Source organism: Brassica rapa, chromosome A06, assembly GCF_000309985.2.
Source record: "Brassica rapa cultivar Chiifu-401-42 chromosome A06, CAAS_Brap_v3.01, whole genome shotgun sequence".
NCBI lineage: Eukaryota > Viridiplantae > Streptophyta > Magnoliopsida > Brassicales > Brassicaceae > Brassica > Brassica rapa.
In genome coordinates this window covers 26,635,494-26,659,756 of record NC_024800.2, presented here as the reverse complement: position 1 = coordinate 26,659,756, position 24,263 = coordinate 26,635,494, and the positions used below count along the sequence as shown (strand labels likewise).

General features: G+C 36.8%; 2 protein-coding genes across 5 annotated transcripts; both read right to left on the bottom strand.

Annotated features, from left to right (window-relative positions):
• Positions 1-6,468: 6,468 nt before the first annotated feature.
• Positions 6,469-10,665, bottom strand: LOC117126047 (receptor-like kinase TMK2). The gene has a single exon (XM_033273367.1). It carries the CDS (start codon positions 7,485-7,487, stop codon positions 6,540-6,542), a length of 948 nt encoding a protein of 315 aa, XP_033129258.1. The 5' UTR covers positions 7,488-10,665; the 3' UTR covers positions 6,469-6,539.
• LOC103827548 (histidine kinase 4) lies at positions 10,665-17,005 on the bottom strand. 4 transcript variants are annotated; one of them, XM_009103056.3, is made up of 8 exons: positions 15,875-17,005; positions 14,790-15,282; positions 14,345-14,581; positions 13,421-14,278; positions 13,235-13,333; positions 12,060-12,754; positions 11,483-11,986; positions 10,665-11,072 (listed from the first exon to the last, which is right to left on the bottom strand). In XM_009103056.3, the coding sequence occupies exons 1-8, from the start codon at positions 15,901-15,903 to the stop codon at positions 10,829-10,831; spliced, it is 3,159 nt and encodes a 1,052-aa protein (XP_009101304.2). In that variant the 5' UTR covers positions 15,904-17,005; the 3' UTR covers positions 10,665-10,828. The 4 variants fall into 4 exon arrangements, with proteins under 4 accessions (XP_009101304.2, XP_009101305.2, XP_009101306.2 ...); XM_009103057.3 differs by having other exon boundaries at positions 14,790-15,277; XM_009103058.3 differs by lacking the exon at positions 15,875-17,005 and adding an exon at positions 15,379-15,772.
• Positions 17,006-24,263: the final 7,258 nt, after the last annotated feature.

The following is a 24,263-nucleotide window of genomic DNA, read 5'->3' as shown; positions in this document are numbered from 1 at the left end:
GAAACCAAGTTCGTAATGTCGCTCCAGCTGAGCATCAACTCAACCGACGAGAACATCAGCCGGAAGAAAGACGTTGGGACATGGGATTTCGCGTGGAGATTCCTGAATTTAACGGCAATCTTAACACCGAAGAATTCTTGGATTGGTTAAGTTCTATTGAAGAAATCTTGGAATATAAACGCGTTCCGGGAGATCAATGTGTCCCTTTAATCGCTTCACGTTTTAAAAACAGAGCCATGGCATGGTGGCAACAGATTAAAGAATCAAGACGTCGTGCGGGTAAGCCACGCATAGAAACATGGGAGCGACTTAAGAAACATATGCGCCGGGCGTTCTTACCGTACAACTACGAGCGCACCCTCTATAATAAACTCCAAACTCTCCGTCAAGGATCTCGTTCAGTGGACGAATACGCAACAGAATTTTTTCTTATGGTTGCTCGGACAACTCTCGCAGAGACGGAGGAACAGCTTGTCTCCCGTTTCATAGGTGGTTTACGCTTTCAGATCCAAACCGCTTTGCAACAATTCAACCCCACCACAGTCTCCGAAGCTCACCAGCGTGCCTTGGCCATGGAGTTACAATTCCGCTCTTCCTGGAATTCGGGAACTAATAGAGCGCGTAACGGTCCTCAGTCTAGTGACTCAACATCATCAACTGATGCCACCCAACCACGATCGTCTTCAACTCGATCAGCTACAATACCAGCAACAAATACAGAGACAATTGCGCAATCTCGACCTCCTAGAACAGGGGCTCTCCGTTGTTTCACATGTGGTGAAACCGGTCATAGACAAACAGCATGTCCCCACCAAAATCGACGTGGTCTCTTGAATCAAGATTTAAATCTTGAGGATGAACCAAAATATGATGAGTATGACTCCGACTCGCAACAAGAACCGGAAGACGAACTCATAGCCGGTGACACGGGGGCTCATACACTGGTCCTGCGGCGTAACTGCCTCTTGCCACGATCAACACAAGAGTCATGGCTGCGATCAACATTATTCCGTTCTACATGCACCATTAACGGGAAAATTTGTAAACTCATTATTGATTCCGGGAGCTGCACAAATGTACTTTCCGCATTGGCAGTAAAGAAACTCGACCTCAAAACCATTGCTCACCCTTCTCCCTACAAACTCGCTTGGCTTAATAAAGGAGTCGAGATCACAGTGTCTCGCCAAACTGAGGTATCTTTTTCCATCGGGTCCTATCTCGACACAGTGTGCTGTGATGTAGTTCCCATGGACGCTTGCCATCTTCTTCTCGGACGTCCGTGGCAATTCGACAAAGACGCAACACATCGTGGTAAATCAAACACGTACAACTTTGAGTTCAAAGGGCGCACAGTCACTTTACTACCCTCGCCGGAACATCAAACTTCTGACGAATCCGCATCATCAACAACGACCAAATCAACTACAAAACCGGGAGCAACATTACTCATGCTTCCAAAAGCAGCGTTTGAAGCTCAGGTTCGAGAGTCAACAGAGGTTTGGGCGCTGGTTGCTTCCCCAATAACAACACCTTCTCAGTCAGACGCGCCTCAACAATTCTTACCATTACTCGAAACATTTGCAGATGTCTTTCCAGCAGACCTCCCAACCGAGTTACCTCCTTTACGGGACATACAACACCACATAGACCTTCTGCCGAATGCAACTCTTCCCAATAGACCACATTACCGTATGAGTCCTCAAGAACACGATGAGTTGCGTAGACAAGTCGAGGACCTTTTGGCAAAAGGACACATTCGAGAAAGCCTTAGTCCGGCAGCAGTTCCGGCTCTATTGATTCCCAAAAAGGATGGATCTTGGCGTATGTGCGTAGACAGCAGAGCAATCAACAAAATCACCGTCCGATATCGTTTTCCGATTCCACGGTTAGACGATCTTCTAGACCAAATCGGTAAAGCATCAATTTTCTCGAAATTGGATCTCAAAAGCGGTTATCATCAAATCCGCATTAGACCTGGAGATGAGTGGAAAACAGCTTTCAAAACGCGAGAAGGATTATTTGAGTGGATGGTCATGCCATTCGGTCTTTCGAATGCTCCAAGCACGTTTATGCGCGTCATGAATCAAGCGCTCAGACCATTCATCGGCAAGTGTGTCGTTGTTTATTTTGACGACATCCTAATATTTAGTACCGACTTAGACTCTCACCTCCGAGACCTTCACGACGTACTTTCCATCCTCCGTCAGCAACAGTTGTTCGGTGCACGAAAGAAGTGTGTTTTCGGCGCAGCACAAGTGCTCTTCTTAGGCTACATTATTTCATCTCAGGGGTTGAAAGTCGATCCAAGCAAAATTGAAGCCATTAAAACATGGCCGGTACCAAAAACAATCACTGATGTGCGCAGTTTCCACGGGTTGGCGTCTTTTTACCGCCGCTTTGTGCGCAATTTCAGCGCTTTGACAGCACCATTAACTGATTGTATGAGGGGTACACGATTCCATTGGACAGAGGACGCAGAAGTAGCTTTCCAAACGATAAAAGACAAGTTGATAACAGCCCCGATCTTGGCCCTCCCCGACTTTTCCACCGTGTTCGAACTCCACTGCGACGCGTGCAAAACCGGTATTGGGGCAGTTCTCAGTCAACAAGGTCGACCAGTGGCCTTTTACAGTGAGAAAATTGCGGGAGCTCGAGCACGATACAGTACTTATGATGTCGAGTTCTATGCTATTGTACAAGCAGTTCGTCATTGGCGTCATTATTTATTTCACCAAGAGTTTATTCTCTTTACTGACCACGACGCATTAAAGCATTTGGATAGTCAGTCAAAAATTTCTGCACGTCATGCTTCCTGGATCGCTTATCTTCAACAATTTACATTCGTTATACGTCATCAATCCGGCAAGACAAATAAAGTCGCAGACGCTCTTAGCCGCAGGCATACTCTCCTCGCTACCTTTCACGTTTCAGTTCCTGGGGTAGCTTCTTTTGCTGATGCATATGTAACTGATTCTTTCTTTGGTCGTATCTGGTCCGAGGTGCAATCTCGTGCGCGTACAGATTACTGTCTTCAAGATGGTTTTCTTTTTCGGGACAATAAGATGTGTGTTCCAGAAGGTAGTTGGCGATTGCATATTATTCAAGAGCTTCATAACGAGGGCCATGTGGGTCGTGATCGCACGATCAAGCTAGTTATGGATTCCTATTTTTGGCCTTCTATGAGGCGCGACGTTGCTCGGTTTGTGGAGAGGTGTGTGGTGTGTCAAACTTCGAAAGGTCATGCCACGAATGGTGGCTTATACATGCCATTGCCAGTTCCAACACAGCCCTGGACGGATATTAGTATGGACTTTGTCCTTGGTCTTCCCCGGACACAGCGCGGTTCCGATTCAATTTTTGTTGTAGTGGACCGTTTTTCAAAGATGGCACACTTTATTCCTTGTAAGAAGACAACAGATGCAGTCACAGTGGCTCAGCTTTTCTTTCGCGAAGTCTACCGCCTCCATGGCCTACCACTTTCTATTGTGTCCGATAGGGACTCAAGATTTTTGAGTCACTTCTGGCGAACACTGTGGAAGTTGTTGCGAACAAGTTTAGATATGAGTTCAGCTTATCATCCTCAGTCCGATGGTCAGACGGAGGTCACTAACAGGTCATTAGGTGACATGTTGCGATGCTTAGTGGGAAGTAACATTCGGTCATGGGAAAGTATCTTATGTCAAGCTGAGTTTGCCCATAACCATGCAGTCAATCGTAGCACATCATTCAGTCCTTTTCGCATTGTATATGGGATTGTGCCTCGCGGTCCTTTGGATTTAGGGGTTCTTCCGGATGCAACAAGAGATCATGGCGAAGCTGTGGAGTTTGTGGCAAATATTTCCCATATTCATCAACAGGTACATGATAACTTGCGTCTTGCTTCTGCAAAATATAAAGAAACGGCCGATAGGCATCGGCGGGATGTGCAATTTAAAGTAGGTGATAAGGTGTGGGCAGTTTTAACAAAGGAACGCTTCCCCGTTCACGAGTATAACAAGCTCAAAGCTCGCAAAATTGGCCCTTTAGAAGTCGTGGAGAAAATCAACGCGAATGCGTATCGCATTCTGTTACCAGCGCATATTCGGTGTTCAGATGTCTTCAACGTCAAGCATTTGGTTCCCTTTGTTTCGAGTGATGATACTGCAGATTCAGGGACGAATCTTTTCTTACCCCGGGGGACCTGATGTAGCATACTTCCTATACTACGTTGGCTTTGGTTTTCTTTTACTTAAAGTGTTAAGGCTTTTTATTTCCTTTTATCTTAACGATAAGGATTGGCGTTATTCCTTAAACCGTCATAGTTTTAGTGTTTAGCTTTACTATATATATGTTGATACCTTGGCTTTGTAAGGTACGACTTTTACATTGAATTAATTTTAAGAGCTTTTATAAACTCTGACCTTGTTCTCGGATAGAGCTTCGACTCTCAACGATCTCAAGAAGGCTCGAATCCTAGGCATTCTCAGAATCAATTGGTTTCTTGCGTTATCCGTAGCTTGCGCTACATTAACCAGTTTATCATGACCTCGAAATAGTAGTTCTTATCGTAATAAATTCCTACAAGCATTAATTAAAACATTCAATATGATCTTATATTCATTTTTAGTTGCGTCATTGTGCTCATAAAAAGCATCAAAAAATGATTATTTTGATTTCATCAGGTAATCAGCCCTTTTCAGTGCACTATTGTGAAACTATTCACAGCTCAGATTACATTATCTCTATGTCTTGTTGCAGTCATAAATCCATCGATCACAAATGCATCACTTCTATTTTTATTTTCAGTATAATCTCTAAACATGTGGGCTTGTTTTCTTTACTTGGGCCTTCCATCTTATCTTTGTAATATCTGAGATTGGGCTACATAGACAAACCCCATTAATAAGAGAAATTGGTAATCTTGCAGAGAAAAAGAAAGACGTGCAAGTCCGTGTGAATATTGTCTCACAAGGAAACAAAAGAACCAATGTCAACCAGGAAAAAGAAAAAGAACAAAAGAACCAATTTCAACTAGGAAAAGGAAAAAGAAAGACACATTTTTAGCTATTAAAAAAAAGACATATATGCACATGAGAATCGTCTGAAACACAAGACCAAAGAGAGAAAGCTAATTAAGATAGATCAGGGTAGAGAAAAAACATAGGACAAGATACATAGATTGAGCCATGTCGCCTTGGGATAGAGTTTCTTTGACCTTTCTTATTCTTTGTTGTGTCTTCCTATTAAGCGTTTAGATCGTGTATGCAAACACTTTGATTGAGTGTGGAAATTTCGGGAGACAGTTTTCATCCGAAACGTACCGGTCGAGGCCGAAAACTTGATGATCAAATTATTTGTATTAAAGGATTAAACAATCTAATAATCAGTAACTCCTAACAAAACAAGTACATAAAAACAAAATATTGTCTTTTGATACTATATTCCAACCAATCACCTCAAATTAAAAGGGATTGAATCGTCTCAGCGTATTACTTAACACTGTTTTGGAAATTCATGACCACGAATTTAACTATGATCTTTCATAAGATATCTAAATTTTACTTCATATGTGAAAGATATTCAGATATCATTTTTCTCTCTTTAAGATCACAAATTCAAAAGGTACCTTCTCCAACTCATTTTGGATGGATGAAAATTTTGGTAAATTCTTCAAATCATTTTCATCAGAAATGGATGCAAATTTGTTTTAGGCTTTGAAATATTTTTTCACAAAAATTCACCTGTAAAGAAAATCAAATAGTAACTTATAGCATGATTGACGATAGGTTCTTAACACAAGTTTTTAAATAAAAAAAAAAGTTATGAAAGAGAAATGAGAAGAGTTCTAAAGCAACTACGTTTAAGATATAGTTTCGAAACCTACACATATATGTTATTTTTTTTTGGTAAACAACCTACACATATATGTGTCAGTTAGTTATTGATTTTACCTTTTACAAAAAGTAAAATGTACATAAATTATTATAATTTTTTTTTCATTTAGTAACTTTCAACAGTTCCAACCCATAAGCATGCTCTTAGCACAATTTTATATTTTCTGAATTCTCACTATTCGTATTATTTATATCATATAAATCAAAAATATTTATTTAGTTTTAACTTTTACCTTTTCTGTTGAACTCGTTTTTATCGGCAACCTTTGTATTTTTTTTTTTTTTTGCTAACCGAGTATCCTGGCCCCACCGAGGTGGTCCAGACTAGAGACCGAAGTGAGCATGGACGCTGCCAGGGCGTCACCATGTGGCTCACCGTGTAACGGTCTTCGGTCTCGGATGCTGCAGCCCATATGTTAAATTCCGCAGTGGCCAAGGCTCGAACCCAGGGGCGGGCACTCCAGCTGGAGCTCCTATACCACTAGACCAAAGCAACTTGGTTAACCTTTGTATTTGTGTGCGTGGATGTTTTTTTGTAGCTAGCAGAGAACTTGATTTGTATAAAGAAAGAAGATAGACAAAAACGTGGGTGTAGTACACCTAGTCAAAAAAATTCAATTTCCTTTATTAATTTCATTTAACTTTAAAATGGATTCTCAAATTTTTTTAATCTTTATTCATTTTTTGCAAGAGTTCCACCAGTGGGTGTGGGACAGGTCCATCCTTTCCGATGTTAGCGTTACCACTAGTCACCACGTTCACACTTGCGCTGAACGTCGGCACAGCACCGTTGATATTGTTGATAGACACATTTAGTGTCCTAAGCATAGGCAAAGTGGTAAGCTCTGTCGGTATACTCCCGGTGAGGTTGTTATTAGAAAGATCGATTGTTTCCAAAGAAGTAAGCTTAGCAAAACTCGGAGATATCGTACCCGTGAGCTCAAACCTCCGTAGGTTAACCACTGTAACATCACTTCCGGAACAAGTAATCCCGGGCCAGCTATCACACGGATCATTCCCTCTCCAGGCCGTGGCTAGCTTCACCGGATATCCAAAGGACTCAGCTATAGATAGCAAGGTCTCGACACGTGGATCACACGGAGTACCAGGAGTATCCAGACAGAAGCTATTCCCGCTGACTGGATCTAAAACATCTGAGTTCTCGAACAACGGAGTCGGTCCTTGAAAGAAGTTATTATTTAAATTCACGTCTATGAGCGATTTGAGACCGGTAAACGATGGTGGGACGACACCAGTGAGCTTATTATGTTCTACATTGAACAATACCAGATTCTGTAAACCGGAGAGATCAGGGATCAGACCGGTAAAGCCGTTGCCATGCAGATCAACCATGACGAGATCAGATAGTTTCCCGAGATCCTGAGGGAAAGTCCCGACGATATCTTTCCCTGTGAGCAGGATCCTTATGATGCGGTTGCTTTCGCCGCATATGATGCCGTCCCATTTGCAAGGGTCAGGGTCCGACCAGTGGACGTCTGATGTGAGATTCAGGTAGGATTTGATGGATTGCATGATCGTCGCATCGTCCTGAGAAGCGGCGAAATTGAGGAGGGAGAGGAGGAGACAGAGGAGGAAAATATGAGAGCTGGTCATTTTCGTCGGGAAGAGTGAAACTGACTACTCAGAGAGATAGAGAAAGAGAGTATTGTGTGTGGACTACTCGAAAAGAAAGAAAGTGTTTGTTCAGAAGGGAGAAACTGCTCTATTAATAATTTTGATAAAACAGTATAAAATGGAGAAAATATTCATAGTCAAAACAAATGAGATTATCTGCTATCTTAATGTTTATATATATCCTATGTTAATGTTTGTATATATCCTGAATGATCATATTTTAAATAAGAAGATCGAAACTATTGACTTGATTGAATGCAAATTTGGTAACTCTCTGACCACTTCTATGGTAAGAAGGAAACATATAAAAAATCTACACATCAAGATGAGAAAAAATGATATGGTCTTTGATTTATTATTTTCTTATCTATATCTCATTTTTATGTTTGATAAATATTACAAACTATAAAATATAATACATACCATTTTATAACTGATAATTTTACATGTCTTATGAAAATTCACGTACGATTGTATCATATCTGACAATTTTTGTTTGTATTTCTATTATTAAATTTTTCGGCTCCAACTAATAATTAAGGATAGAAATACTACCATATTTTTTAGGTAATTTATTTCATATTTTACGGTATCTAATTTTCTAAAATTTACTTTGCTTAAAAGTATGATTTCCATAAATTACTCATTGTATTGAAATGTCGGTTGTATTGTATTCGCTGATACAAAAATACAAATACGTACAGCATTAAAATAATTGAAAATATAATTTTATTAAATATAGTATGATTATAAAAGGTTTTTGTGGTCAGCTATATATATGTTTTATATATATATAAACTCACATATATTACTATAAATAAAGACAAGTAGTTGAAGAAAAGTATCTCACACTAACACCCGTCGTATTATACGCACCAACCGTACAAATTTATTTCACGAAAATATGAAATGGTAGATCGAAGACCTTTATTTATGTCTACAAGAAAAATGGTAAAGACTACGTGACAACAACTAGTTTGCAGCGTTTACGGTGGATACATCAACCAACACCTGTTTCACTTCTTTATCACTAACAACTTCAATGAATATAAAAGTATAAATTATTTGTCACTGAAGTTTAGAAATGTTGTTTTCTTGTGTTTAGTAGATACTTCTAAACTTATAAATCTACTAAGATAAAATTGCAGGCAAAGACAATGAGGAAACACCAGATATTGTAGTATCGAGGCAAAGACAATGAGGAAACGCCAGAACTTGGTTCACAATCACATTCTTGCACATCAATAACTCCACATGATGATAAACCAAGTTCCAAAGACAGTCACTTGTAAAGCAGTTTCAGTCTATATCACTCAAATGAATGTTTTCCTTCATCTTATAGCTATGCCAAACAATCTTGTAAATCCAAAAGACCCTTCAAAAAACTTGTACTTTTCAAGACACACTCGATCGCATCAGTCAGATTTGACCAACTGATCAGTTGTTATTAGGCTACTCCGTTTTATCACATCTCCATTAGGAATTACTTTAACACAACAAATGTTTTATGCAACCAACTTAAATTCTCCAATCCTTTTGCTAACAACAGAACTATCTTGAAAATACCGAGTCTGAACACGACATAGCCACAAGAGAAAGAACTTGATACATAGCAAGCATAACTATAGTTAACCTTGAGTCTTCACGACTAGAAGATCATACACATGGCTGATTTTTTTCCTTCCTTGGCTTAATGACTTATTTCGCCAAATATATAGAAGGTTTCTAAAAGCTACTATAACACGGACTGGTTCATTGTACTAATCAGTCTATTCAATCAACTTTCTGTGAGATTTCTCCACTGAGAAAAGTTGTTCTAGATCACAAGACTTAGACACTAAACCAGATTTCTAACAACTTTTCTTTGGAGTCCACTTGATTTAATTTTAAGATGAATGTTCAATTTATTCATAAAAAAGCTGTATGTGCATTAAGTGCAACTTGTTTTAGAGTTTTTTAATAGAACATTGCATCATGAAACTAATTTTGAGTGCTAAACCAAAAAAAGAAAAGGAAACCAGCCAGATTCCCTCCTTTCTTGCTACGCAAACTACTCTTGTTTGCAACAATAATTATTTCTGCTCTACTAGACGTCTCTGCAAAACCTGCAACCAAACTATAATATCCCGCGTTGTGATATATAAAAAGGCTTAAGAGAATTGATTTGAGTACCTATATTACCAAAGTTGACTTACATTTTCCGTCACACATCCGTTTAGAACCTTAGAGTTAAGCATGCTTGGGCTTAAGTAGTGAAAGGATAGGTGACCTATCGGGAAGTGGTTCGTGATACTGTACAAGTAAGGCCAAAACACGGAAAAAGGTCGGGTGGTGATTGTAGGATAAGTAAACAATGATTTCAGGCTTTGGAAAAAATTAACAGACCGATCGCTGGAACGGAATGGGGTCCATGGGCCGAGAGAGCGGACGTGGATGGTCCATTAGTTGTGGGCGGTCGGGACGTTATAAGTGGTATCAGAGCTGGTTAGCTATCTCAGTTCTGACTTGAGAGGCGTCTTGAGACATATCGTAGGGTGCAGACATTGCGTTCTTTGAGAGGGGGTGAATTGTAACATCCCAAGTTGTAATATGTAGAAAGGCTTAAGAGAATTGATTTGGCTACGTATATCACCAAAATTGACTTACCTTTTCCGTCACACATCCGTTTAAAACTCTAGAGTTAAGCGTGTTTGGGAAGGAGTAGTGAAAGATAGGTGACGTATCGGGAAGTGATTCGCGATACCGTGCAAGTGATGCCAAAGCACGGGAAAAAATTGAGTGGTGATTGCAGAGTCAGTAAACAATGATTTTAGCCTTTGGAAAAAATTAACGGACCGATCGCTGAAACGAGATGGGATCTACGGACCGAGAGAGCAGGTGTGGATGGCCCATTAGCTATGGGCGGTCGGGGTGTTATACAAACTCTGTCCAAGTGTTCTATCAGTATCACATGACTCTTCTCCTCAAGCTAATTTAATGGCAGAGTTCTATCAACATTATGCAGTTCCCCATCGATGATCTTTTGTCTGGGTGAGTTGGCGGGAGCACGACGTCTAAGTCTCCCACCTAATAAAGACGTTTGTTGTACTATATCGAATGAATCGATATTTATTAGTATGTCTTAAAATAAAATAAAAAACAGAAGGATTGGGTACAAATCGAACTCCGGTAAGGATTAATATCAACACCTGAACCGTCGTTTCACAAACATTACTATTACTGGTCAAAAGCAAACTTTCAAAATCTCCGAGCCCTATATGTACACACGAACCAACCATGTTGCATGTTTCTTTTCCTGACACGATGTTTCTTCTTCTTCTTCAACTTTGGCTACATGATGAATCTGAGATTGGGTTAGCTTTGAATGATTTGGCAACAGACTTGTAGAGATTCTCTTCTTCAAATGGTTTAGAGACATAACCATCCATTCCACTTTTCAGACACTCCTCGTATGTCGCGTGGATCACATCAGCTGTCATGGCTAGAATCGGTAAATGCCATTCCAGCTTCGTCTTCTCTTTAGCTTCCTTCTCCATCATCCTTATCTGACGAGTCGCTTCAAACCTGAGAGAACAAAACCAGAACGTAAACCAAGTAGTACAAGACCAAACCTAATGAGTTTAAGTAGGGCTGGGATTTTGAACCGAACTAAACCGAACCAAAAAAGTTAGGAGTTTGGTTCGATTTTGTAGGTTTGAAAAGGTTTGGTTTGGCAATCGGTTACTTTGGTTTTCTTTAAAAAAAAATAACCAAACAATATCAAAAACCCAAATCGAACCAACCGAACTTATCCGAAATTTTAACAAAATTAATCAAAATATAAACCCAAATCAAAAACCTATGTACGATTTTCAAAACCAAACTAACCGAATACCGAACCAAACTTTATTTTGGATTAATTCGGTAAGATTTATGTTGAGCCGAACTAACCAAAAATCAAGCTACGGAACAGGAGGCCAAGTTTAAAGGCTTACCCGTCCATCTGTGGCATTTGAATATCCATGAAGCAAGCATCGAAACTGTGTGGAATCTGAAGCAAACCCAAAGCAAATTGACCACTCTCTGCACACACCACCTCTGCTCCAAACTTCTTCAGAGCTCCTGCAGCTACTCTCCTGTTCACCATATTATCATCAACCACCAGAATCTTCTTCCCTGTAAGCAAACTCTTGAGCGTTGCTGGTGATGATCCCTCAGGATGCTGCTGTCTCGCCTTTCTCAGCTCGAGAACTTGCTGTAAACACGCGCCGATCATGCTTGCTCTCAACGGCTTCATTATCACCGTATCAGCAAACCCTGCGGATTTAGCTCTGTCGAACTCTGAGTTGGTGATGTTCGTTGCGAATAGAGCGAGTTTCGGTGTCTTGTGATGCACGTTTCCGTTGGTTCTTGAGTTCATCTGACGTATCTCCGCGTCTATATCTTCGGTTGATATCCATGAATCTTTCTCCACCAAGATCATATCCAGTTTCGTTGTTCTGCAAAAAAAAAAAGATTAAATCATCAGATGGAACCAACAGAAATCAAAAGAGATTTAAACCTTTTACTTACCCTGAAGGAAGAGGAGAACCGTTTCTTCCAGACGCAGTAGAAACAGCGGTTCTGAGACTTGTCATGACATCAACACTGATCCCAAGTCTCTTCATATGATACCTAGTCACCGCAGCTCGAACAGGCTTAGCATCAACAACAATAGCTCTCATCCCTCTAAAACTAGAAGGCAGATTCTCAACCGTAGGCTTCTTCAGACTACATTTATCACACCTCTCAAACACAGCAGTGAACCAAAACGTGCTACCAACGCGAGGCCTGCTCACGAAACTTATCTGACCGCGCATAAGCTCGACAAGACACTTGCTTATACTCAAACCAATCCCAGTACCTCCGTAGGTTCTCGAAGTGGAGCTATCCGCTTGCATAAACGGCATGAAGACACGTCCTTGCGCGGTTAAAGGGATCCCAATGCCTGTGTCTTCGATAGAAACCATAAGCCTGACGTTACTGGAAGCTTCGAACTCTGATGATGTCAACAGCTCCTCCGACGAGAGTAAGTGTTTGAATGAGTCCCAGCTGTTTCGACCGTCAGCAGCTTCGTAGCCGCTCAGTGTGTTGTAACTTGAAGGTTTGGAAGCGGCGGTTATGTCTTCAGAGGCTACTCCTCCGTTTAGTGCGGGTTTGGATTCAGCTCCGTCTTTTGATTGTTCCGCCAGATGGACTTTGACAAAGATATGTCCTTTCTCTGTGAACTGTGTCAAAAAAGACAAGATCTTGATCAAACAACAATCTACTTCCCACAGGGGGACAAGAATAAGGCAGGGATTTTAAATTAGACCGAACCAAAATTAATTTTGGTTAGGAGTTTGGTTCGTTTTTGTAGGTTATTTACAAAAGTTTGGTTTTAGGTTCGGCAATCAGTTATTTTGGTTTACTTAAAAAAATTAAGAAAATTACAACCAAACCATACCAAAAATCTGAACTAAACTAACCAAATTTTAAACCGAACTAACTGAAATTAACCAAACTTATTCAAATTTTAACAAAATTAAACCAAAATATAACCGAAATCATAAATTTCAGTATACTTTTCAAAAACCAAACTAACCAAATATCGAACCGAACTTTATTTTGGATTAATTCGTTAATATTTGTGTTGAACCAAACTATCCGAAAACTGAACTACCGGAACCAGCAGGCCTAGACAAGAACATAGGAGGAAAGGAACTAACTTTAACAGAGTTTCCGACAAGGTTTATGATGATCTGTCTGAATCTCCCTGAATCTCCTTTGACTATCTCAGGTACCTTGTCTGAAACGAAAACCGCAAGCTGCCAAAAAATTCAAACAAAATTCAAGAAGTTAGTAAGTAGCAGCTAACTACTACAAAAAGAGCTTTTCTTTAAACATTCTTTTACCTCAATGCCTTTGTTCCTTGACTCCTCAGAGAAGAGAGAAAGAACATCATCTAATATCGAACGTATATCAAAAGGCACAGACTCCAACTCCAGCTTCCCAGCTTCGATCTTGGCACGATCAAGAACCTCGTTTATCAACGCAATCAAAGCTTTACCACAAACCTGCGCGGTCTGAGCGTAATCTCTCTGCGTAGAGCTAAGCTCCGTATCAAGAAGCATAGCAAGCATTCCAAGAATCCCATTCATCGGCGTCCTTATCTCGTGAGAGACGGTCGCAAGAAACTGCGATTTAGCCACGTCAGCAGCTTCTGCTCGGACCTTGAGCTCTTGCATCTCATGGAAATCATCTTCAACTTTAACTATATGAACAGCTGCACCGTAGAGTATGTAACCAACCAAGAAGCCAATAGCAAAGAACAACGGCACGGTCGTGAGTACGTTCAACGGTATAGGCGCCTTCTGGAGGTACCTACAGATCATCTTATGCTTCCTGAAAGGGTCTCCAAAATCAAGCTTGCTCTCGTGGTAGAGAGACGTGTCGCCTTCTTCGTCTTGGTTCCCGTACATGACGAGAGGATCCGACGCGTTGGTGATGTCATACACATGCACTACTATCGCCTGGTTGCCAGCGAGCTGACCGAGTAGATTCTCAACGAGTGACTCAACGTCAAACGCGCCGCCGAGGTACCCTGCGGTGGCTGCTATACGCTCTTGGACGGTGGGGTTTTTAGGAAGAGAGGCTTTGTACACAGGGAAGGTTAACACAACTCCTAGATGGTGAGAAGCCAGTAGTCTAAAAGGGCTTGTTAAGACAGCTTTCCCTGTCTCTCTAGCTCTCAGAATGTTCTCTCTATCCTCCTGTAAGCAAAAGTTTTCAGAACCAAGATAATCCAAAAACAAAGAAGTATCTGTAATAAATATTACCTCTCCTGACATCATGTCTAGTGACTCGAGGTAAGAGACACTGTCTTGAGAGAAGATGACGGGAGCATACTCGTCCCTCACAGGTGAAGGCTCTCCTGTGTCCATTGTCTTTATAACCCAATTGTGCTGACTCTCAAACATCTCCCTCTCAGCATTCACAACCTTTTCAGCGTAAGCCACTCCACTTAGCAACGGTCTCTCAAATGCTGTTCTCGCTGTATAGTCAGCAAATGTCCCCTGCAATTATTTTTTTTTTGAATGAATGTTAAATTTATTCGATTCAAAACATTTTTTACAATGAATGTAAAACTCTAATTCATAAACAGAACTAGACTAGTAATTAAAAAAATTTCAAGAAAAGTCAACTATTCAATTATAAATCAAATATGAACAAATCTTGATCTTTTTCTCTAAAGCTTTAACCTTTAATAAGGCAGACACTAACCTGATCAATTGCAGATGGATTCTTGTGGTAATGAAACGTTGAGACAAGAATAGCCAAAGCGTGAACATGGTTAACACTAACACTAAACTGATCCTGCAACATCCTGGCTCTCTGATCACACATACTAACCAAAACCTCTTCTCTTCTGACCTTGCTAGTATCATCCATCCACTGATAAATCCCTCTGCTTATAAACCCGACAATGATTGTCCATAGAATCAAACCCTTTGGTAATAAAGCTCTGTGTTCCTGTATGAAAGTTGACCCCTTTTTGTTACCCACTTGGTCGTTATTATTACCGTTGTTCATCTTCACCGCCACTGAATGCTGCATCTTGGCGAAACCCATCAACCCAGAACGCCAAAAATCGATTTTTCTGGGCTTTTGTGGCGAATCTTTAGCGCCCAGATGGTAAAAATCGCTGCTTTGGGTTGTTGTTGTTGGCTCCTTCTCTTCAGGATTTGGGTTGTTGAGTGCCCAGTTCATATCTGAGCTACAAAAACAATGGAGAGACAGAGGAATGTTAGTGTGTGTGAGTAATGCATTCATATAAGTAACAAGCATGCCTAGTGGTATGATTAGAGCTTACCATAAACATTGTTTTGCGTGTTTATCAATACATTAACAAAGCAAAAAACCAAAAAGAGAGGTTTGGCAAATTCAAGAAACTTTTTCTCAACGCATGGGACTAGTCTCAAAAGAAGGAACTTTGCTCAGTTTCCGAAGGTTTGCTACAGAGGAGAGAATTAGTTTAAAATAAATTAAAGAAATGGGGGTTTCGGTTAATTAATTGTCAGAGGAATGATTAAACAAGACACTAATCATAAGGTTCTTTACAGGCGTGAAATGTTTAGTTGATGTTTCTTCTCGGAACAAGTTCACAGCTATGTTCACTGTCTTAAAATCCACACAAACAAAAAAACAAAGCTTTGACCAAACAAAGAACACACAACAGCAGAAAAACAACGAAGCATAATTAAAAATAAATAAAAGCCGAAATTTTCGAGAGGCGCACATGGAAGAGAAAGGACAAAGAGTTGCTGAAATTTTTTTAATTAACAGAAAAATAATTGATTTTTGGTTACCTGTGATGAGTTGTGAAAGGATTGAACATTGCATTATTAAACCTTAAAGCTCTTCTTCATGACTCAAAAACATATTTCAAATGTATTCCATTTCTACCTCTTCTTGTTCTTCTTCTTTCCTCTTTCTTCTTATCTTTTTTTTTTGGTATATAGTTTTTCTTTCTTTGGGGAGATTTGTTGCTTTTAAAAGTAAAAAAAAAATGAATCGAATTTTATAGATTTTTCGACAGATACGTTTCTCTCTCTCTCTCTGAGTCTATATCAGTTGTTTTACTCTGAACTCCTTTTTCAATTTTTATTTTTCTTATGTCTCTGTAGCTCTCCTTTAACTTGAGTCCAACTTTGAAGAAGAAAAGTTTTGAACTTTTTTCGTAATGGCTCATGATTTGATCCAACAAAAGCCATATCTCCTCAAAAAATTATGTAGGTGAATGGAATTAATTATTGTGACACTGGACTTGTCTTATTAATTACACTCTATTTTTGTATAACTATTACTAGCTAACTGTTTTCTTGGTTCTATCAGGATTAATCAACAATAATTTTGAAAAAACTCAAAAAATAAACTATAAACATATCTCTTAACATTTTGTCTAAAGTTTTCATGAAATTAATTAAACAGTTGCTGTCTTTACACTAATTATCTTTTCTCATGACAAGGATTACATTATATATTATTTTGTGTAATAAAGCACAGTTATCTAAAAAAAAAGGAAGTTTTTTCCCTCTGAAAATAGAAATTTGTACGAGTCGCTATCGCATATCTTGGTGATAATGACATCGCGACAAAGCGCAGATCTGGCCCCAGAGGCATTTTCTTGATACAACATGGTAGTCGCGTAATGACAATGCTACCCCTGCCCCTTCCTTCGTATAATGGGCCTAAATTTAAGCCCACATTAAATCCACGTGTAATCTTTAAACAGTGCATCAAATGCATGAGTTTTTGGTGCAAAGTTGTGTGGTATGATTTTAAAAAGTGAACAAATTTCTTTGTAAATCATCAATCACATGATATTATTTTAATATATGTAAATTACAAAGAAGTTTGACGCACATTTTAGTAAAGTACGTATATTTGTATATTGGTACATGATTCAGCTATATGTTGACTAATGCTCCAAAAAAGAAATACGATGTGTGAATAAACAACGTTTTGGGGGTTTTTTCCATCGACAAGCATCGTCTGAGACCTAACAGGAACCTCCCAAAATAGAACAGTGTGTAAATATATCATATCTAGTCAATGCATTGCATATCTGCGTTTGAAAACTGAGAAATGGAATATTGATGAAAATAGTTCTTCTTGATGTATTAATAATTGTAGTAGTAAAAAAAATTTTGTAGTAGTATGTTTCTCCAAAAAAAATTGGAATTGTACGGTTTATCCAGGGAAGTGTCTTCTAAAAAATGATGGATTTGGAATTTACAGTAAAAAACTCTATTAATTAATAGTGTTGAAACTATGATATTTTATAAATTTATGGAGTTATTAATTTATAAAAGTTTCATTTATTATATTTCTCTACATTAGAATATATTTTTATAAATTAAAAATTACTTGAATTTACTGCATATACATTAACTAAATTTTAAAAATTTAACTTTCAAAATTTTTTTTATATTATTTGGTGTATTTGAAATATATTTTACAGAATTTAAATGTGATTTGAGATATAAGTTTACTAATATTATTAAAATATTAAGAAAGTATAAATATCATCCATTGTAAATATAAAACAACTAATACAATGTTTTGGTTATACTTATATAGATTATAAATGATTAATTCATGATTTTGATGGAGTTATATATTTATATAAGATTTTATTTAAAATGTAATCTTATTATCATATCTATTTGTACCATGTGTTAAACTGGTATGTCGTACTTATTAATTTATCAAAAATAATTTATAGAGTTTTTATTGAACAATTGTTTTCTTTTCTCCTAACTCATTTTGTTTGATATACTTTTACTATCTAGGGAGGAGGACATACACTCCACAAATATAGTAGAAAATGGGAACAAATAGTACATCAGAACAAGAAAACACATGTATATGCTTTCTATTGATACAGAATACTCAAATGTTGAAGTGATTATCAGTCGAGAGCCAGAATGTATATAGAATGAATACGACCGCTCTTTTATAAGCTATCAGTTCTAGATAAATTTTCTGTTGCTAGAAACAAGTAATTATGTAAAGTCCGACACACCAGACTTGATGAACTGGATCGTGATCCCTTCCAAAACGAATGAGTTTCAATGCCTCGTGCTCGTGCTCGGGCTCGGGACTAACGGCTTAACTCGAGTCTTGATCCAGGCGAGACCCAATAACATAAAAAAAATCATGATAAATTTGTTGACCAAAACACTGAAAGATAATGCGAGTTTCGGTAATTTTCTGGTTTTTTCGACGTTAGATTCTAATAAAGCATCCATGTTCAAGTAGGACACACGATATTTTCGACAAGATCACTAATTTGTATTTTTATTCACAAAAGGTGTAAAAGTAGAATATATGGATTTAGTAGTACACAAAGAGGGAAAAGAAAGGCACACAAAGGAAGTGGTGCTAGAAAAATGTGTGTCGGCCATGTGATATTCATGTTTGACTTTATATCATTAAACCATTTTGTGGTTGCAAATTATCGTCTTCAATTTGAATTTTTAAAGATTTTGTAAAATATTATATTTTTCAGTTTTTGTATTTGCTCTCGAATTATTTCTTGGCCACATGCACGGCAATCACTAAACCAATTAATCAGTATAAACAATATCAAAAATCGTAATTTCATCAACTAAATTACTCATGTATTCGTAAGTTATAACTTATTCTGTAGTATGCACTTATAAATTTTAACAATTCACACAATGGTTATTAGTCCAGGTTTCACGAGTCAAAAAAGCAGGCTAGCTAGGCATAATCGTCCTTTCCTCAAAGGTTAAATAAACAATCACGATTTCATAATTACTATCTCAATCACTGATAATTCAAAAGTCCAATAGAATATTCTATAGAGATAAGATCAACTTCATTCATTAAATATCATATCCTATGTTAAAAGTATAATTATCAGTCCTAAATCAACATCGATCAATGATTCTTTGACCGAGAAAAAGGTAACTGTAACTAGGTGAAAACAAAGATTTCACACTCACACTGAAATGGTTCTAATATTCTATTATTTTCAGTCTAAATTAAAATTTGGTTTTGGTAGAAGTATTTGTAATTTTGGTTTATAAATAATACTTCCTCCATTTCAAAATGAAGTATGTTTTGGACTTTTCATATATATTAAAAAAACATAAAAAAAATTTAGTTATAAATGTATTATATTTTGTGTTTAGCCATTTCCCATAACTTTTACTCATTCATAATTCAGTAAATATAATTAATGTTTTCAAAATTTACATTTTATCATTATTATATACATTGAAAATTTTATATTTTTAAAACATGGATCTTTACGGAGGGAGTAGTATTTAACACGAAACTTTCTTATGGATTGCTTGGTACAAAATTTAGTTTAAGTTCTTAAATTATTAAATTTTCAATTATTTTTAATAAAGTTTTGGTTCGAATTGATTCGTTTGTTAATATAAATTCTTCTCTAAAACTAAGACAATCAAATTCAAAAAACTTTTCCATAAATATAAAATAATTCGAATGATTTTTAAAAAAAAATAGATTACAAATTATACAAAATAATACTCCCTCCGTTTCAAAATAGATGATGTTTTAGAGAGTTTTTGATGTTTCAAAATAGATGATGTTTTCATATTTCAATGTACTTTTTAACTTTATCAAAAACTATGTAACCAATCATATTTTATAATATGTTTTGTGATTGGTTAAAACATTTTTAATTTATATTTTAATGATATTTTTTGGATAAAAGATAAGTTTCTTAATAGTTGTGCCCCAACCTAAAACTTCAACTATTTTGAAACAGAGGGAGTATATTATATTAAATACAATATATATATATATATATATATATTAAATAAAATTATTTTTTCATTTTTGATATAATTTTTTCATAATATCAAATCAAACTAAACACAAATAATTTTTTAACACAATTTCTTAAAAACTAACTGATATAAAATTTGATTTCGAATAAAGTTGCTTTTGAAACCAAAATTATTGAAAACCTGAATAATCCAAATAGAGATGAATCGAATTGTCAAATGCTCGCCATATTCCGGGTACAAGATTAAATCCATTAAAATCATTAAGTGCTGGGCTTTAAGAGATTTTAAAATTGGGCAGGTGTTTCAAATTTCTGTTGGGTAGTGGGCTATTAATTACCTTATCAGGTTGGCCGGGTTTCAGAAAAGATAAATCTGATAGTTAGCACATGGATATTAACTATATTAATTTTATGTAAACAAGACCACATGACAATATGATATGTCGTCAAGCAGACCTAATCGAACCCATGGAGTTGACGTTATCTATTTACTTTTGGTAATAATTCATACTAACTTACCATTTTTTTTGGTCAAACTTTATACTAACTTACTAAATGATCTTTATGAAAGAAAAAGCTTAGTCGAAACCATCCACATAAATGAACAAAAAGTTCTCGTCTTAATCGGTGCCCATGGTTACAACAACTTAGAGAGTATGGTGATAAAAGAAGCGGAATCAATAATGTTCCTTAAGAAAGCGGACAAGGCAAGGAGAGACATATAGAGTTTCAAAATGCTATTCATACCTTTTAATTTTGATTTTGGATTAGAGAGGAGAAATTGGACAGGATTAAAAAGATTAGAGGATGATGTAAAGTGAGATAATATCTTTAGGTGGTCTTGTGAAGAAGTGAATAGTACGAGTGGTATTAGATAGGATTGATATATTTACAGGGGTTTTAAACAGCCAACCCTTGATGTTTTGACTCTTAGGAGTTAGGACACACATACAACGGCCCTGGTTTCTTTGGTCCGCACGAGCTACACGGGACTAGATAAGTATGCACAGATTGATTATTGATTCCTCCATTGTTTTTTTTTTTAATCAAAAATGTCACGAGGGTTGGGAACTTGAGTTGAGATATTGCCACACAATGGCGGCTAGAAGAGATGATGTGGCAATTTGAAATTACGACAAATTCACAACCACAAAGAAATACATATCAAAACAGTATCCATAATAACAATTATGCTAGCTGTCTATATCAGTACCAAACAAGTTATTCCGTTAGAGTTACTTACACGTAACTCCGTCTCCAACTCTCAACAATGACATTATCATGTTTGTAAATGATTGTTTAGCCTAATGTTAACCTATTTTGTATAGCACAAATTGTTTTTGTTTTCAAAAATTGTTTACTTTTTCAAAATTTTACAACTAAATGATTATGAACACAGAGCCAGTTCTATATATATATACGGACTCCATACATATAATTTTTTTCAACGATTGATTTTTGAAACAACTATTTAAGAGTATTTACTCGAAACTTTGCATTGTAGCTTTTTAGCAACAAAAGAAAAACTCTGCATTGTAGCTAAATAAAAAACTTTGCAGTGTAGGATCTTGTGCCTCGCTTCGCTTGGTGGGGGACATCGTTGTTCGGGGTATGATCCTCAGTTCCTCATCAATCAACCACACCAAATAGAGAAAATGGCCAAATAATGTAAAAAAATTTAGTTACCTGCAATTCAATGATTATGCATTTTGAAAAAACTATAATTTTTTTGAGAGTCTTAATCCGATGAGTCTCTTTTTCTCTTTCTCAAAAACAAATAATAAAATGTTATTTACTGTTTAGCAAAAAAAAATCATAACTTTTTCGATTATTTGTAGGTACATGAGGTCTCCTCACTTATTTCAATATTTCCTCCATTATTTCATGGTGTTGTGAACAAACGCGAATCAACTTTGAAGAAAATAATAGAGAACAAAAACGTATTTAGGCAAATACTCATTTCGGATTTTTTATTATTATGTGAAACAATAATTTTACAAATCCATAGACTAGTATTTAAAGCAGATTCAAAACCTGATTTTCTTTTCTATATAAAAATATATACCTATTTAGAAAAAACAAATTTCCTAAACCGAAAAGACATACTGTACTGCGGGGGCCTGCAGCCCCTGCACCCCCTAGATGTCAACCTTGATAGCGAATTTATCTTCCTAGCGCCTACATCCAACCAAACAAATGTCAGATTTTTATTGGTGCACAGAGATTTAAGACACATCTAGATGCACACATGGTGGTGTATTTTTTTCTTTTTGATATACTATATGCTCAGAGCTCTGGCGGTTGTCACTATCTATGTCCATTGCCTCGTCGGTGGATTTGGTGGCAGACATCCCATTCCGACTCTATGTTGTTTCGGTGAGAGAGTTCAAGGGTGTGTGCTCTAAGCGGAGTCCGATTTTAAGGTTTGATGTTGATACTACATACATTTTTATTTTTTGATCTGGTTTTGTTGACAAAGGTGTTGAAGTGTTGTTCGGCTAGTAGCGTGCGTTATAAGCTTCATATGTCCAATTATCTTTTAGATTTGTGGTGGGTTTGGAGGTTTATCTATGTCAGTGAGTTCCTTTTCCGGTGTTTTGAGGGTAGTTTTTTTGCTTGTTTCAGTCTTAAGGGTGACTGTTTGGAAGTTTATCTTCTAGATCCAGGCGTACTTAGTGTCATGAAGTCGTCGTGTGTCAGCTTATTGTTTTACTGTCTAAGCGCGTACAGGTCAAATGTCTACATGTGTTCATCGCGTATATGTATCCAGTGCTTCAAGGGTCTAAGTCTTCTCCTCCTACTGTCTGCCCGTTTCTCGTCATCTCACTTGTGAGGCAGTCTTGCCTATGTGTGTCTTGTTTCCTATTCTTCTAGTGCTGCTAGGTTAGTGAATGGTTGTAGTTTTCATACAAGAAAAAATTATTCTTAGCTAGTTTCGACTGCACCGCAGATTCGTAGTAGATGTTCTGATGTTGGACTAACATGATTTTTTCTGGTGACAATTCATGGTCAAAATGCTCCATGCCAGTGTAATCATTGTTTATGCTTGGTTCTTCGTGACAAAAGTTGTTTTGCTATTTTTTTTCTGCAGGTTACACTTGGTTTAGTTTCAGATTAAATCATTACAAATAAATCAAGATGAAATGGGTTAAACAAACTAGTTAAACAAACATAACCATATTACAGTAAAAATTATCCGAAAGTTTCAAAGTTTTAGTCGAGTAAAATAACAAAATCTCAAAAACTAATCTCTTTTTTTGAAAGCGTGAATCAAAAACGTCTAAACAGAAAATATATATATATATATATATATATAAAACTAAAATCAAATTTTATTTTGTTTACAATACATAGCAAAATGATCATCTTTAATACCAAGCACATATCTAAAAATAATCTCGCAAATATTAATTTCTTATTTTAGTTTATATATAACGAACCATCTATATATTATTAATAATATATTTTTCACAGCTATTCATTTAATTTGATAACAAAATTTTGAAACATAAAATAAAATTTAGTGTCTTTACATTATTTTTGAATTGAGCTTTATTAAAGAACAATTTTTTTTGTTTTTAAAATGTGGATCAAAATCTTGTTGCCCGTAGAATAAGCATTCAAAAATGTATTTTTGGATAGGCCTTTTCTTTATAAAAAGGAATATTTTTGGCCAAAAATGAGAATGTAAGATCTCCATGCAGATATCAAAGGCTGAGATTCGCTCTTACAACATAGTGATCCTTGGTGATTACATCCATGCAAAAACCTCACGTGAATATTCTACATTGGGATCTGTTAAATCACGCACACGTTAGCATGGAATACCTTTTGCACTAAATTGCGCGTAGCCGGACTAGTTGCGAGGATGACGATGCAGCCTTCTAGCGATAAGTCAATACTCAATAGTAACCACCAAATATGAAACTAATAAATTAATAATATGGATTGTGGGTAGGAAAAGTTTTTAAATGTAATTATTATCAACGAGAAAAGTTATTTAGGCGTGAAGTACTGGACCCCTCAAACACGGCTATTTGTGATTAACGGCATTACCATCCAACTAAAATTATGTATTCTCTATTTAAAAAAATTTAGTTAGTGATTATAAACATGTATTATTCTTAGATATATATTGTAAGCGAGAACTAATATTATTAACTATCGCTATATATGTTGTTAAAAAATCAGTATAATTTAAGGTTTGAACTGCTGCAATATGCAATTGGTCATTATGAATTGTAATCAAGTGACTACAACTAACGACTGAGATCATCTGATTGTTGTAGTCACATGAATTGTAAGAAACAACAGTTCAGTTGTAGTCATTTGATTACAGTCGTAAATTGCATATTGTAGTCATTTATCTCAGCAAAGCAACAGAAGAAATAAACATGGCAGTTCTAAAA

Excerpts from the sequence above, each read along its gene's own strand:
- LOC117126047 (XM_033273367.1), bottom strand. The coding sequence starts at position 7,487 with ATGACCAGCTCTCATATTTTCCTCCTCTGTCTCCTCCTCTCCCTCCTC.
- LOC103827548 (XM_009103056.3), bottom strand. The coding sequence starts at position 15,903 with ATGTTCAATCCTTTCACAACTCATCACAG. Across the intron at positions 15,283-15,874 it reads CCTTTCACAACTCATCACAG|CTCAGATATGAACTGGGCAC; the intron begins GTAACCAAAAAT and ends TTGTTTTTGTAG. Across the intron at positions 14,279-14,344 it reads TAGACATGATGTCAGGAGAG|GAGGATAGAGAGAACATTCT; the intron begins GTAATATTTATT and ends TTTTGCTTACAG.